Raw genomic sequence first — 15,546 nt, 5'->3', positions numbered from 1 at the left:
CGGACAACCTGAATGTTACAGAATCTGAGATATGTCATTTGAAGGGAAAAAAAAAAAGCAAAAAGAAAATATGAGCCAGCGAGCTAGAGGAGAGGAGAGATACGGCTGCCACTCTATCTGTGGTGCATCCGCAGCGGCCATGGGTGTGTTGTATTTACCTAGTCAGCCTGGGGGGTCCTCTCTCTCGGGCACATGGACAGGCAGCCCACGGCGGGGGCGGGGGCGCGGACGAAGGGAGGCTAGGGGGGTTGCCAAGGGACAGGTCGTGGCGGGTTAGTACCAAGGGGGTTTTGATGTAGAGCGGCGAAGCATTAGTGTCGGGTGGGGGGGCATGCGACACGTCGCCAGGCGGGCCGTGCTTGGGGAAGTGCAGGCAGCTGGGTTTGGGGTTCGAATTGATGTCAAGTGACGAGGAGGAGGAGGAGGAGGAGGAGGAAGGGGGCGGGGCGGGGGGAGTGAAGCCAGACCAGCGCAGTGGGGGAGGGGGGGAGGCGGGCGGCTGGGACTCCGGACCCGGGGCCACAGGGCGAGCGCAGGGTGGGGGTTTGGGATAGAAGTGGTGCGGGGCTGAGTGGCACGAGGAGGTGGGGTAAGGAGGGGGCGGCCGGTCCTCCCCTGGGGGCGGGTAGGCATGAGAGGTGTCCGGCCGATTGGGCGACACGTCGTCTGAGCTGTAGATATTAAGAGAATAGACAGCACAAAAGAAACAGCTCTAGTGATTGAACAGGGAGACGAATTGGAGCGATAGAGGATTAGCTTTTTTGATGATTAGGGTGTTAGTGTGTTAGTTGGTCCGTAGCCAAAAAAAAAAAAAAAAAAAAAAAAAGGAAAAAATTTGCATTTTAGTGGTGCAGAAAGGGCGGGCGGTGGGCACCAAGCTTAGCACACAGTCAGCTTTGAGGAAATACAAAGACAAGCACAAAGAAACAGCAAAGCAAAGGAAAACCGTTCATATTGCCAAAGGAAAAGGACAAAATACAGTGTGTAGGACTCCTTCTGTGATCACCTTGTGTCTGCACACTGCATGGAGCTGTGAGGATCTGTGTCCAGAGCCAAAGTGCTGGTCTGCAGCCTACCATATTACCAAGCTGAGTGAATATCTCCCCTCTGCTGTATATGAAAACCCTATATGCTCTATATATAACCTTATGACTTGTTTGCATTGCAGGTCCCGCAGTCAGCCCAGGGCAGTGTGGAACAGACACAAAACCCTTTCATTGGCTGAAAGAGCCACAGGAGAGGAGGGGGAAGCCAGCCAAGCCAGAAGCCTTATTATTATTTGTCTGCAACACAGGCAGAGCCAGCCACCATGAGGTGAGTATTCATGTGTGTAACTATGATAATCATATCCATACGGAAAAAATGGTGAAATCAGTCCGTGTAAACAGAAAAGGAAAGAATTCACGACCAAAGCTGAGGAAGCCAAGCCACATCAATGGGATATTTGGAAATATTAACATGCTCGCAGGGACTTGCGGATTGAAGCTTAGCGCCATGTAAAGAAACGAAACTTCCATATTCGGCAATAAAACCCCTCAGAACTGAAGTCACACAATGTCATTCCCCTTTTGGAAATTTTACCCACAGTAAAATCAACCTGACAAACTAAAGGGAGAACTGAAACATGTGGAGAGTGAGGAACCATAATAATAACAACAGAACAAACAGAATGAGAGAGGAATGGGGAGGCAGATGAATAGAAAAAGAAAATAGAAGACATAACCGAAAACAGAAAGACATCACAAGTTACAGAGAAAATGATGAACACAGCCAAGGATCTACGTCACACAGAGCAGACAAAGTTGACGATGGCAGTGGCGGTGGTGGTGGTGATGATGATGGTGGTGGCGATGACAATAAAAATGACGAGGAGCAGAAGGGTGAGAAAGAAGGGGGGGGGGGCGGAGGCTCCGTTGGGGACTTACCCGACCCTTTCTCCAGGCGGAGGCGTGGCGGAGGGGGAGGTGGCCAGCTCTCCAGGCTGCTCGGGGATGAGCGTGTCCGCCGGAGAGCCGGGGCCTTGCATGCCCGGAGGGGTGGAGGAGGCCTTGCGTGCCAGCGTGGACGAACCCTTGCGAGACACCCAGGAGGTATCCATCACCCGCACGCCCATACTGGAGAAAAACACATATACTGAGTCATGTACAGGATGGAGAATGACTGTGGACAGGAGGGACATTGTTTGCTTTGAGAATTAAAGAGATTGGGGAGTGGTAAAGAAGGAAATGGGAAGCTAGGAGACTATAAAAGTCGTGATACAGTACCTTTGTATCTTCCTAATGCTGCATTAGTAGGGAAGAGAGGCAGAAGGCATATGAGGTCAGAAGTCATGCAGACATGATTAACAATATCAGATTAAAACCACGCAGTATATGGAAAAGTGAGTTTGAGTGTATGTCCAGTATGCTACACTAGAGGGCTGAAATGAAAAGAAATGGTGTGTGTGTGTGTCTATATATATACTGTATATATATATGTGATGGAGAGATGAGATCCACAGTGACAGGGAGGAGAAGAGGGGGTGTATCAGAGGTGAGAACATGCCAGGTCAAATCAACAGCCTGCACTTCTTCTACTGAGGGCCAATTAGAGCCTTGTTTGTTCTAATTAAGCCTGTTTGGTCTTAGGAAAGCACACACAAAGACACAGCGGACACTTTTTTTCCCTAAGTCTGGGAACAATGGACTGTCTTTCACATGCCACCATTAGAAAGCTGCTCATTATCCCAAACAGATGAAAGCCATCCTTCATCATCTCGCATAGAAAGTTGCACTCTGAAAACACTGAAAAATGATTACAAGGTGTGAAATATTCACAGAATCAGATTGTTTTCTATAGTATTACAGCCTCTCTTCTTAATTTGATGGGAGTGCTTGATGAAGGCATCAGTTTCAATTCTGCCAGTGATTTTCCACCAGCTGGATCAGTGACTCAGGGCAGGTGACGTACCAGCCAGACTGTGAAGGATGAGCTGGGTGTGGGAGGATGGGAAGATAGGGGCTGGAGAAATTTTTCCTGAGAAAAGAGGTACCCAACAGCCCTCCATCAGAGCCCGGTTGCCATAGAGACAACGCTATTCAGCGCAATTCGGCCCTGTCTATTCAAATGAGGCCAATTTTCAGCCTCCTCTTCTCCAGATGAATCCTGATAACGGCGAGAGTAATTGGATGGGAGAAAGACAGGTGAGATAAATACTCATCATCTTTGCCCCCCACCCCCCATGGAGACCTCTGTCTCACAGGGGCTCAGACATTAGATTAGTGGATACGTAAATACTCCGAGGTGATGGATTTTTAATGAGCGAGCGTTGTCCTCCGCAAATGTAAGACTTCAGTATCAAGTGACAGAGAGAGGAGGAGTGGGTGCAAAGTCAGTTTGATGTGCTGAGAGAGAGAGAGAGAGAGAGAGAGAGAGAGAGAGAGAGAGAGAGAGAGAGAGAGAGAGAGAGAGAGAGAGAGAGAGAGGGAGAGAGAGAGAGAGAGAGAGAGAAGTGGGCAGAAGGTTGCACTTAGCATCCTACCCATCCTTCTTGTAAAACTCCAGCATCATGTTGTCAGTGGCAACGCTGAGTGGGCGTCGGCTCTGGTCGTGCTGCTGCTTGCGCTCTGATTGGTCCATGTCTGGCGAGGGCATGGAGCTGTAGTTGGAGTTGTGGTTGGTGTGGATGGGGCTGCCATAGCTGCCTGTCAGGTTGAACTCAATCTCTGAGGGGGGAACAGAGAGACGATCAGCACATATCATAGTGTGTGTGTGTGTGTGTGTGTGCGTGTGTATGTGTATGTTTGAGTGCTCAATACTTTATAAATATGATTGCACCTTCTAAAATGGTTTTCCAAATGACAAAACCATAGCTAATAACGTCAATAGTTTTACTTTATGCCCACAATAATTTTGTAGGTGTCACATTTATCAAATGGTCAGCATTTCATTTTGGATTGAAATTCGTATGCATATGTCTGTGTGCAAGTATGTGAAAATTAAGTATACACAGGAATGTAATCTGAAATACAAAGGGTACAAAAAAAGAGGAAAACTTGAATCTTCCATTAGAAATAAATGGGACATGGGATCGAAAACAGATAAAATCCTAAAAAAAAAACCTGAAAAATCATATTCCTGTATACAGTATAGTATCACGTATACAGTATATGCCTCCTCACCTCCAGGGAAGAACCAGTCAGCATGCTGGATGATGGGCTCGATGATGCCAACGATCTGAAGGGACACGGTGGTCATCATCTCTGTCATGTTCCTGGAAAGAAGAAAAAGAACCGAGCTATAATAATCGATATGTGATGCGTTCAGGTACTATTTAAACCACCCAACAAGTGAAATTATTTCCAGTGTGTTAGGTTATATAAGCATACATACGCCTCAGAGTGTGTCCAGAGCAGGTTAGGGCCGAGGACAATCGCCATGTTGCCGGGAGTCATCTTGTTAGCGTCTTGGTACTCCGTCAGTTTGGCTAAGAATTTGATTAGATATCTGAAGGATTCAAATAAAAGAGAGCATCTTAAAAGCCATAGCCGGAGCACTATAACTGATTTATTCCTCTTATCAGTCGTACTGTTCAGCCACACACATCCACCATCGCTACAGAACTGATGGTTATCAATATTTCAGTGCACGCTGCCAAAGATTGTTTTTTATCCCAGATAGGGCAGGAGCCCCAACACACTGCTGGCACACATCTCGCACACCAGAGAGCGCTTATGTCACTTGTACACAGTCATCCGCAACATAAATATGCTATTAATTTGACCCAATCCTATTTTGGGATATGAAAGCTTGAGCATACCGTAGGCTTCGCAGGTATTTCTATCTTTTCCATGCGTTGTCTATGAAGCACAGCTGTTTACTTATCAATTTTGACATTTTGTGATGTCTCAGCCTCGAGGTAAAGGACGCCTTCACTCTATATGAATTGTGTCATTCTCTCTGAGTGAGTGTGAATGTGTCAGCAGTAAGGTCACACTTTGTCCCCGTGATAAGCCTCTGGAAATAAGGTGTTCGACCTGACTGTCAGTTTTCTCATAAATAAATAAATAAAAAACATAAAGGAAAAAAGCAATCACGACAAACATTAAATGTCAAATATTAAACATGATATCAAGCTTCTAGTCACCAGGATCAAAGACAGTCCACTGAAATGTTACTAAGGTTTTCAGTGCGCTGACTAGATGAATTTGACTCGGGCAGTAAGCATAAACAAAATCATCAATATCTGTCCTGCCTTGGATCTGATATGACTTTTCTTTCTATATTGTGTAAGGCAGTTGACTGGACTCATAGAAAATTCAAAGGAGTCAGCACGACTGACCTGAAATTGTTCAAGTTGTCTGTGGGGAGTTTTTCGCACGCTGCCAGTAGTGCTTGTAGTCTCTTGTCCATATCCTGAATGCTGGAGAGATGAAAAACATGTCAGGTTACTTTGTGCTCCGCTACTAAAAGAAAGTCACCATTGTTTTTTTTTCCGTTTTAGCATTTGAGACTCTTGTATAAAGACTATGGACTATTTTCTGTTTTTCATCATGGCCAATGGCGTAATTCAAGATACTGTTTTTATTAAGGGGAACAGCCACTCACTTGGAAGCCTGGATCCATTCTTCGTAAAGTTCAGTGGTCATCAGCGGCTCGGGGAGCTCACGGAGGTATGATTTCAGAGCCCCTGAGGGAGGGAAGAGCAGGGAGAGAGAGTGAAATCTCATTAGTGCTGCGGTGGGGAGATGCTTTTCCCTCTTCAGAGTACTGATTAGGCCATGCCCCCTGTGCCCCACACACACACACACACACACACACACACACACACACACCAGACCCTTGCAGCTAGTGGAGCTGCCAGATTCAGATTGCTCAACTCAGCTTCTTCGCTAATGTGCGAAGTGGACAGCAACATCAGAACAGAAAGACTTGAGGAAACGAGTATCTGGGGCAGCGCTCGTGCAGACTGCTTGGCAAATGTTATGCTACTCCAAATGAGCCCACATTTTCCAAAAATAGGCCCGAAATGAATCTTTTCAAACTTTTGTACACTGTGAAATTTCCACACAAAACGGGGACGGCTGTTGTGGAAGTTGTGGGAAACATCTCCGCTTTTCACACAGAGATAGCCCAGTGCTCTATCTACACTTCCACTGGAAGAGTGTTAAGGGTTGTTGTTGTTATGGAGACGGGCTTTGAACGAGGCATTTGCGTGGGCGTATTAGTTCACCTGCGATGGCGTGCGGGTCGGCAGAGTATTCCGGCACATCCAGAACTCCACAGTCCAGGGAGGCTTTCAGCTTCTTCAGCTTGGAGGCCGAGGGTGCCACTCTGAACAGGCCCTACGCAGCCCACACACAGGAAATACAGGCTCACAAGACAGTCACTCTCATCACATCTCAACATTGTCCATGTCAGAGTGCTGTGCAAAAGTAACAGTCTCCCATCTTGGTGTGCTTGACATTGCTAGATGCAAAATATTAAAGGTGCTATGTGCAGCATTTTTAAGCGTCAGTATATCATTGTTATATTGATTGTCAGTACCTTGGAATAATTACCGTAAACAAATAAGACCATGGTCGAAACGCTTGGTAATCTCTATCTCACACCAGTATTATTGTAAGTGCTAGTATTTCTCAAAATTAAGACCACATGAACAATGTTGCTTCCTATCGCGGAAAGGATGTTGCTACTTATTGGCCCCCCTCTCCCTCCCTAGCGTTACTCCACATGTGTTTGTTTGGAAGAGCAAGGAGAAGGATAAGAGATGATAACAGCTCTTGGGAACAATGAAGATTCACTCTGTTGAGGTAAGTTAGCGCGAAGTTGAAACTATGGACTGGAAGAACAGCGGCCCTCTTCTAGGAGATGGTCTCATTTGTTTACACTAATTACACTAATGACTCTAAAATCAACGTGGTAATGATTTATTGATGTTAAACACATGGCACCTTTAAGCCCTACATGTTAATCACTTTTGTCTGTAAACATGGCTGACACAGCTCGTCACTGGTGCAATGTTGGTATTGTTTTGATTGATTTGCAGTGTTTGTCAGTGAGTTAGAGTGGGTGTGTGTATGTGTGTGTGTGTGTGTGTGCCCTTTACCTCCTCTTGCATGCCACACTCTAACAGCATGGTGACACAGGCTTCGATAGGGAAGGCGATCTCTCTCCCGCTAATGTTCAGGTGTTCCTCCAGGGACTTGCCAAAGGACGGCTTCTCCACCCACGCCTCTGCAACACAAAACCATAGCTGCTAGAATCACACACAGACACACACAAACCTGCCTGAGTTGCACTTGCGCCTACATGCTTGGAAACACACACACACACACACACACACACAGACATACACACACATCCAGACACACATGTTTGTATTACTACTTGTGAAGAGCTTCACTGACAACATTCATTCCCTGAACCCTAACCTCCGCCTGCACTACATGCATTACTTTAAAGCTACATTATGTAACTTTTTCATGATAAAATATTGCCTTATTTCCAGTCTAAGTAACATGGTGGGGCTCAATAAAAAAATTCAATAAGAAAATTCACCTATCAGTGCTGTATGACACCCCTCTAATTTGGTTGGGTACAAGTGGGAAATCTTCTCGGCACACATTATGCGATGCGTTTTACATATTACGTAAACAAAATCTGTGGACTATTTTGGATTGAAGCAGCTGCAGTGTAGCATGACAGAAGATGCTCCACAGTATTGGCTTTGTCTCTGCCTTCAGCTGTCCAGAAAAAAAAGAAATAGATCTTTGGAAAGTCTCCAAGCAAAAAAGGAGAATGATAAGCAGCGTAATAAAACATGAATATCGGCACTGCCTTCAATGCAAAGACCTCAAGGAGCGGTAAAGCAGAACAGCAGAGATGGCTTCTTTTTTAATGGGCAGGTAAAAAAAAACATTATTAGACATTTATTTATTCTGAAATTTTGATTACTATCAAACATTATTAGCAAAGTGAATATTGGCTGTTGCCTCATTAGTGCAGTTACAATATGGATAAGTTACTAGTCTAGCGTTAGCAGCTAACCAGTGCTGTTAGCATGGATACATTTTTAGCCCTGCATTAGCAACTAACTAGCGCAATTAGCATATGGATAAGTTGTTAGCCTTGCAGCATGTATCTGTATGTGTTCAGCATCTCTCCATGTGGAGAGGTTGAGCTGCTACAGAGAGAGTTGCTAAAGCTGCAGGAAACAACAACTCCATGTGGTGGCACTGGCCTCTTTATTAATGTTAGCCTAGTATTGTCAACGCTAGTTAGCATTTAGGCCCTGCACCTCATAGCACTTGTAAACTAACCATAGTTTAATTATGGATGTGGATAGGTTAATGATATTATTATGTGACAGTATCAGGGCTATTAACTCATTAACTTCTCATCTTGGTATTGCTGCAGGTGTGGATGGAACATACAGAACTGGAGCACACACACACACACACACACACACACACGCGCGGTGCATGACTCACCTTGGTGAGCTTTAATCTGGGGCAGGATACTGTGAAGAATCTCTAATGACTTCCTATGATATTCCGCCTGTATTTCTATCAGCTAGAGATGGGGAGAGCAGGAGAAAAATAGACTATTACTAACAATCTTATATCATATCATATCATATCATATCATATCATATATCACATGTTATTAAATCATCCATAAATTTCACTGTATTCTGTGCTAACACTGGAAAAATAATGAATACTATTTGCATACAGTGTATTGAAGTACCATCTATCCAATTTCCCCTCAGGGATCAGGAAAGGTTAAATCTAACTTACATATACACATAAATATGACACACCTGACATCATTTTAAACAAAACTTAAATGAGACAATATGGCCTACTTACCGTCTGAAAGTAGTTTGCATAGTCTATTTCTTTGGCCACAAAATTGTACATATCTGCCGACAGCTGATCCTGGAGAAGAAAGCAGAAAACAACCGTGACCTCCTCAGGCATCTTTTACAAAATGATCTCATTGACGCCCTACATATGACTGTAATATCATCCTGAAGTTGTGGTCCCATTATGTCTGTTACCTGTGGGATAGTTATAAATCATATGGTCAGGAGAGGAGAAAGGACAGAAGATATGAGTGGCTCTGATTGGTGACTCACCCTGCAGATCTCCATCCGATTGGCCGCCTCCTCCATCTCCTCTCTGAGGGACTCGGACTTGGCGCCGGGCTGCAGAGTGCTTGGGTGACTGGAGGACTTGGACGACTGCTGATACCTACAGGCATGAAGTAAAAAATATAAGGCCACTGCATTGGACGGTTCAGGCTTTCAACACCCCAGACATTTAAAACCCGAATCTCAAGTTTAAAAATGAATGAGGAGCAGGAGAAGGATGTAGCCTGGGTCTCAGATGTGAGCGTGCTTCACCTTGTCCGAGCCGAGTCCATGTCCAACACAAGCTTAGCTAGGTGCTTCCTCTGTTTCTGGATGTTGGGAATATCCACCTATAAGAAATGGAAAACCCAACTCAGAGAATTAAAATGCTGCCCTGACACAGAATGACCTGACGTTAATTTGTGCTAATTATTTTCTGTTGATAACGTTTGAGATGAAAAGTGACAGACTGCGGCTCTATAATTCTGTCTATATCAGGAAGGTGTTACGTCTTAATTGGTGCGTTAAATACAGCGCCGGCTCACCTCAGCAAGCACATAGAGAGGCTCCACCACATCTCTCTCTATCTGGAACTCAAACTGGATGAGCTCTTGGGCCAGCCTCTCCTCCGTCTCCCCACACAGCTTCAGCATCTTCCTGTTTGGCCACAGACAGTCACAGGCAATAAAACAGAATTGAAATGCAGCACGGGTAATGAGGACAGAGAAGAATTCAATGACCAAATCAATAATTAAAGATGACTGTGTGTGTGTGTGTGTGTGTGTGTGTTTACCTATAGTGACTTACCCTAGCAGGGAGTCGTCTCCTAACACTGCAGCCCCTTCTACCATACATTGGGCCAGGATAGTGAGTGGTAGTTTTTTCTGATAGTAGAGAGAAATAGTATCAGAAATTAGAAATAGCATTAGTATTATGAATGTATATAGTACATATATAGACATGTATGTATGCATTTTATGTATGTATGTATGTATGTATGAAGTAGGTATGTAGTTTCTGTTTTATGGACGGCAAATGCAATTGTGGAAGATGATGTGTATTTATGTGTATTTTAAGTGTATTTTATACAGCAGGCACTGTCAAAATTTCCAATAAAAGCCTATCTAATCTAATATCTATCTAGTAGAGCAGCGTTACTGTGTCAGACCGCGTTGTATGTCATCATCGTCAGCATTACAACATCACATATAACACTGTATTGCCGCTCCACACATCAAATCATATAACATCAGTCCGCGTCGCCGGTTAGTGTCGGAGTGTGTGACGGATGCAGGTCTTACAGAGGGAGACTTGACAGATCTCTTCTCCATGTCAGCCCCCTGCTGACCCTGCAGGCAGGCGGTCAGCTTCTTGTGAGTGCTGTGGGTCACCTGCTTGACCAGATCCAGACGCTTCTCCACCTGGAACAACACACACACACACACACACACACACATCAGAAAGCTCACCGGCAGGACCCACACATGCACAAAACTGTATTCTACCATCATCTCTGCTGCAGCATCATGTATCCTGTGTGATGCTTTGCTTTCAGTTGTGTCTAAATTATTAGCAAATACAATAAAGGCTTTTTTAAACTTTTTATCTATGAGAGGAGGCCATTGATTTTTATTTTACCTTCTACTAGGATGCAAACAGGACATGCATTAGTGCAGCAGCACACACACACATACATACGCCCCGCCACTCACCCCACCCACATACATACACACACACACACACACACACACACTAGTACACAACGAGTAGCTATAAACATTATGCAGCAATCACATTATTTACACCCCTTAAAATAACACAGCATGAACAATGACAGGGTTGCACCTCCCTAACTGCTAAGGGAGTATCATTTAATCAAGCACCTGGCTCACAGGTGGTGCCATCGCCCCCTCTGCATACACACACACACACACACACACACACACAAACACGCATGTGCATACACACACACACACACATAGACACACAAACAGCTCACCTGTAAAAGGTCCTCGCTTAACACCTCTGTTTTTTCTGCCCTGTAAAGATAAACATTAAACACTTAGGGTACAGACAACCTGAATGAGCTCACGCTAGCAGTTTAAACAAACAACTGCACATGGACAACATTGCACATGTCTGTTTCAAATGGATGTAATGGTTCTGCCAAATGATGAGGCACTTTGTGCAGCTCTGAGCACTGATAAGGTCGAGAAAAGCAAAACATTTTTCTTAAGTGGCAGAGATTGAACTCGAATATCTTCTTTCAGGCCACTTAGCCTACGCAGCATGTCCCTCCACCCCCTGCCTTGCTTGGTTCTGATAAGGACACTGGCCAATGAGCGACGCAGATCGCTTTCATCCTCACACAAGACTGGAAAACATGTTCCTCCCTATGGACAGAAAAATCCAGCGGGTCTCAAGTATCCATACCCTAATGGTTTTGCTATTTTTCTGATGATATGGTTGTTTTTGTTATGAGAAGTATTCGTATTCAGGGCCTTTCCCTAAAAGACCCATGGGAAGGAAGTGAAATACGGTCATTGGAGAACACATCTGGAGCAATAGCATCTCAAAACATTTGTACTGTTTGATTATGAGCACATGATGACATGTTCATGTTATCATTTTGTCACTGTGATTTGAGGCTCTCTCTGTTCAAGTCTCACATGTATCTCAAAGTACTTCATAATGGCGTGTCTTTGCCAAACAGTTTCACAATACCACTGAACAGCTGCATGCTGTATAGTTAAATAAAGGCCCAGCTGATTTGCATTAAATGCAGAAGACTCATTCACCGTATTTTTTGCATATCATCAAACTGAGAATGCTCTAAAATATCATGGGTGGGCCACATCCAAGCATCTGTCCCTTTGGAGTGTGTGTGTGTGTTGTGTGCTTGTGCATGCGTTTCTCTGACTCATGATCTAAGACAATAAATAAACAAACAAATCAATCAGTTTGCAAGCTAGTCACAGATGCTTCAAGCTGGACTGCCCTGACACTTGACAAAATCCAGCGGCATGACTGAAACAAGCAGGACAGCAGTGAACACACACAGGCCAGTGATGTGAATGCACAGAGAAGCACCGCATCCCACCGAATCCAGCAGGGTGGGGGACTGAAGGAAAGACTGAGGAAAGGCCACAAGCAGGCGACCAGTGATGAAGCAGATAAAACCGCTCATCCATTAGAGTGAATGGGCCATAAGCTCGGAAAAGGGCACACCACCGGATATCATAAATATACGTTTTCAGTTCAGTTCAGAGGGTTTGCAGTTAAGGCTCTCCTTTTTCAAAGAGGAACAGTGCCAAGCAGTCAAACAGCATGTTCAGATTAGCATCCCATTTATAATGCTGCAAGAAAAAAGACAAGAAAATAGGAAAATTTGTCCCCTAAGAGCGCATATATTAGATTGTCAAATTGTGTTGACGTCCAAAATGCATAGCGCAGCTGAATGAAAACCTGCTCCTGAGGCCTGCAACAAACGAGAGCAGCGCCCACATCTTCTCAAAGCAGCATTCCAGGACCTGCAGGCTGACAGAGCAGGAACCACTTGGGTAGACAGTCTGACCTCTTAAAATGAGTCAAAACCAGGCCTGCGGACCCCCAGCAACCGCCCAGCAGCTCCACACACACACACACACACACACACACTCTCTCTGCACTTCCCCTCCCTGTCTGCACAGCCGCTTCCTGCAATTGTGCTCTAACCAGGCCCGTGCCAATCAACATAATAGCTATTTTGTATCATTTATTTAAGAACAAAATCGGACTTCATCTCTCTGTTGACCAAGAGAATGGGTTTGCTTATAGTAGCGCTCGAATAGGCCTTGGATTCTGCTCTATTATTCATCAGTCAGCCAAAAACACATTAGCAGCACAAGGCCAAAACGCTATTTTCATTTAGGATACCTCGACACCACTTCTGTCAAGACAACACATAGCGGCTCTTTTTTATCTAGTGTCTCCCATGTCACTGTGTTGAAGACAATAACATTCCAAAAATGGCAGAAAAGAAATGCACCGAAATGTTTTGGTATTGACATGCAGTTGTTCATGCATGTTCCATACATTGTCGCCGGAAAGCTGAGTTTTAATGATGCGAGTTATTAGCATCTCCATTCTCAGTGCCAAGATGTGAGCATGGAGCCATGGGAACTGGGTCAACCCATGTACCAATGGATCTAATCACAGCCAGCCTTTTGGAAAACTGCTCTGCTCTGCTCTGCTGACTGAGCTAGGAGAGAAAAGACAGGAAATTTGTGTGTGTGTGTGAGAGAAAGAGAGACAAAGAGAGAGTGATACCAGAGCGAGAGATTTCTGGCATGATGTTGTAAGTGTGATTGCAGTTTGCTGATCACATGGCAAAAAGGGGACAAAAATAACGCACCCAGCACAGTAAAGTTTGGCACAGTTTTGCTTCGACGCTCCAGCAGCCTCTAAAAGCAAACTCTGTCAGTATGTAATATAAAAGACTTTGTGGGCCGGACTGTCACATGCACTCCACGCCGAGTGTGTAGCCTGGAGGTCTGCAATGCAGCTGTGAGCTCGTCACTGTCTCTCTGCCCTCTGATTGGCTGGTTGAGGGTCCCTTGGGAGACCCTGGCAGCGGAGGGACCCCAGCAGGGGCCCAGCAGCACAGATAGGACAGGAGCTCCAGCAGTGACAGGGACTTGGAGAAGGGAGCCTGTTAGCTAAGCTTGGCAGAGACGGATGGACGAGCTGTCAGGCTCTCCGGCCTGGCTGTCTGTGTCAAGGGCTCTGATGATAAGCTAAGCCATCAAACCATCACAACAAGATGACAGCTGCATATGTTAGAATGTTATACTTAAGGGGGATCTTCCTCTCTTGCTCCGTCTCTCTTTCTCTTTCTCTTTGTGTCCATGATTGTGTGTGTGTGTGTGTGTGTCGTGTAGGCTTGCGAAGGAGGGCTAGTTTTCACATAAGAATGTACATAATCCATTACAGGCGCAAAGGGTAAAATAAACATGTTTTGCTAATTGTTTGTGAAGTTTTAACACATGGGAATAACGAATTAAAACGTAGAAATCTAGCCCTTCTCATTGAGCACGACTGATGAGGCCAGTCTGACATAAGCATCAAAGAGATTGCAGCCTATCTGCCTTGATCTGTTCAAAGACAGCAGGCCGTCTTGCTCTTTGAGCTTGTTTGTTTTCAGACAGCGGTATTTCCTCTCAGGATATCAGTATCGCGCATAGTCGGCCTATCAAGGCGAGCGACAAAATAGCATCGCATGGGCTGGAATACAGGAAGCATTGGAGCTGCTCGGTCCTATAGGACCTGATGTAGAGCTAGTTTGGGAGAGGTTTTGGAGGTGAAGAGTGAGATTCTTCTCAACAAACAGTGTGCAGAGTGAGTCCTGGGAGGAAAGTAAACACGTGGGAGATTTGGCAGCCATGTGGGCGGTGTGCTCGCAGTGGGGGAACAAGACTGTGCCAGGTTTATGCCAACCATCTGCCACTTCACAGGCATTCCTTTACCTGGGGCTGCTGATGACTCAATATAGGCACATACACACACACGCACACACATACACACACAAAACCACTCAAAATGCTTAAAATAACAACAAATTGATCATCAGCTTTTAGACAAACACGTGCAGACTAATTTCAAAAACTTCCTTGTTTCTGTAATACATCAGTGAAAACAGCAGCTACAAAGCAGTGCAATGCAAACATGGACGACTGCAGACATTGGAGGAAGATGAATTAGCTAAGGCAATATTTACACAGACAGATCAACTGCCAGAATTTGAATAAGTCCCTCGCTGCCTCTGGTGGCAACATTAATAAAGCACTGATAAGAAGTAGGGTCTGATTCCACTGAGGACATTTGGGCTTGTGTATTTTACAGCTGGCCATAGAAAAATGCTATTTCACTGTGCGCATTTGCCCAGGGAACTTAGACATTCCAAGTCATTGTAATTCCATAAAGTTGCAAGTGAAACGTGCTCACCAAATACCCAGCTGACCATTTCAGCTGTACATTCCATAGAAGTATGTCTTATATAATAGATATTTCCATCTCAAGATATATTAATGCTGGACAGCCGGGCGCTCAGCCCTCCAGCACAGCGCATGGTTTATGAAAGCATGAATAATGCATGCGGACATAATCAAATGTGAATAAAATAACATCCCCAGTCTTGAACATATTGCCTTGGTGCCCAGCCAACTGTCTGATCTGACGCTTCCAGCCTACAGGTCTGTGCCCGTCAAACTCAGAGGTTCGCCTGACCCACAAGATAGTGGTCATGCTCTGGTTTCCTCACAGGTCCAGTCACACACCGCTAGCCTGGCTAACAAAGGTGCTCTGAGGCCTGGAAGAGCTGTGCTAGCTGCTAGGTCCTGTGCTGATAGGGGAGGGTAGTGGAGCAGAATGGTGGCTCTGGGCCTCAGCAGGCC

General features: G+C 45.1%; 1 protein-coding gene across 1 annotated transcript in view; it reads right to left on the bottom strand.

The window, feature by feature from the left end:
- The window catches only part of arhgap44a (Rho GTPase activating protein 44a), a 29,915-nt gene that overhangs the window by 6,118 nt on the left and 8,251 nt on the right, over nt 1–15,546 (bottom strand). Inside the window, exons 2-18 of the mRNA XM_071922814.2 lie at nt 11,115–11,154; nt 10,417–10,536; nt 9,923–9,999; nt 9,661–9,772; nt 9,389–9,465; nt 9,122–9,236; nt 8,853–8,921; nt 8,472–8,553; nt 7,088–7,215; nt 6,212–6,323; nt 5,587–5,668; nt 5,321–5,401; nt 4,372–4,485; nt 4,161–4,252; nt 3,521–3,704; nt 2,265–2,282; nt 1,926–2,114 (exon numbers count right to left, since the gene is read on the bottom strand). Coding sequence (XP_071778915.1) covers nt 1,926–2,114; nt 2,265–2,282; nt 3,521–3,704; nt 4,161–4,252; nt 4,372–4,485; nt 5,321–5,401; nt 5,587–5,668; nt 6,212–6,323; nt 7,088–7,215; nt 8,472–8,553; nt 8,853–8,921; nt 9,122–9,236; nt 9,389–9,465; nt 9,661–9,772; nt 9,923–9,999; nt 10,417–10,536; nt 11,115–11,154 — 1,692 coding nt within the window. The remainder of the gene's footprint in view (nt 1–1,925; nt 2,115–2,264; nt 2,283–3,520; nt 3,705–4,160; nt 4,253–4,371; nt 4,486–5,320; nt 5,402–5,586; nt 5,669–6,211; nt 6,324–7,087; nt 7,216–8,471; nt 8,554–8,852; nt 8,922–9,121; nt 9,237–9,388; nt 9,466–9,660; nt 9,773–9,922; nt 10,000–10,416; nt 10,537–11,114; nt 11,155–15,546) is intronic.

The sequence above is a fragment of the Centroberyx gerrardi genome, chromosome 7 (genome assembly GCF_048128805.1).
Source record: "Centroberyx gerrardi isolate f3 chromosome 7, fCenGer3.hap1.cur.20231027, whole genome shotgun sequence".
Taxonomy (NCBI): domain Eukaryota; kingdom Metazoa; phylum Chordata; class Actinopteri; order Beryciformes; family Berycidae; genus Centroberyx; species Centroberyx gerrardi.
This window is presented reverse-complemented; position numbering and strand designations above follow the sequence as displayed.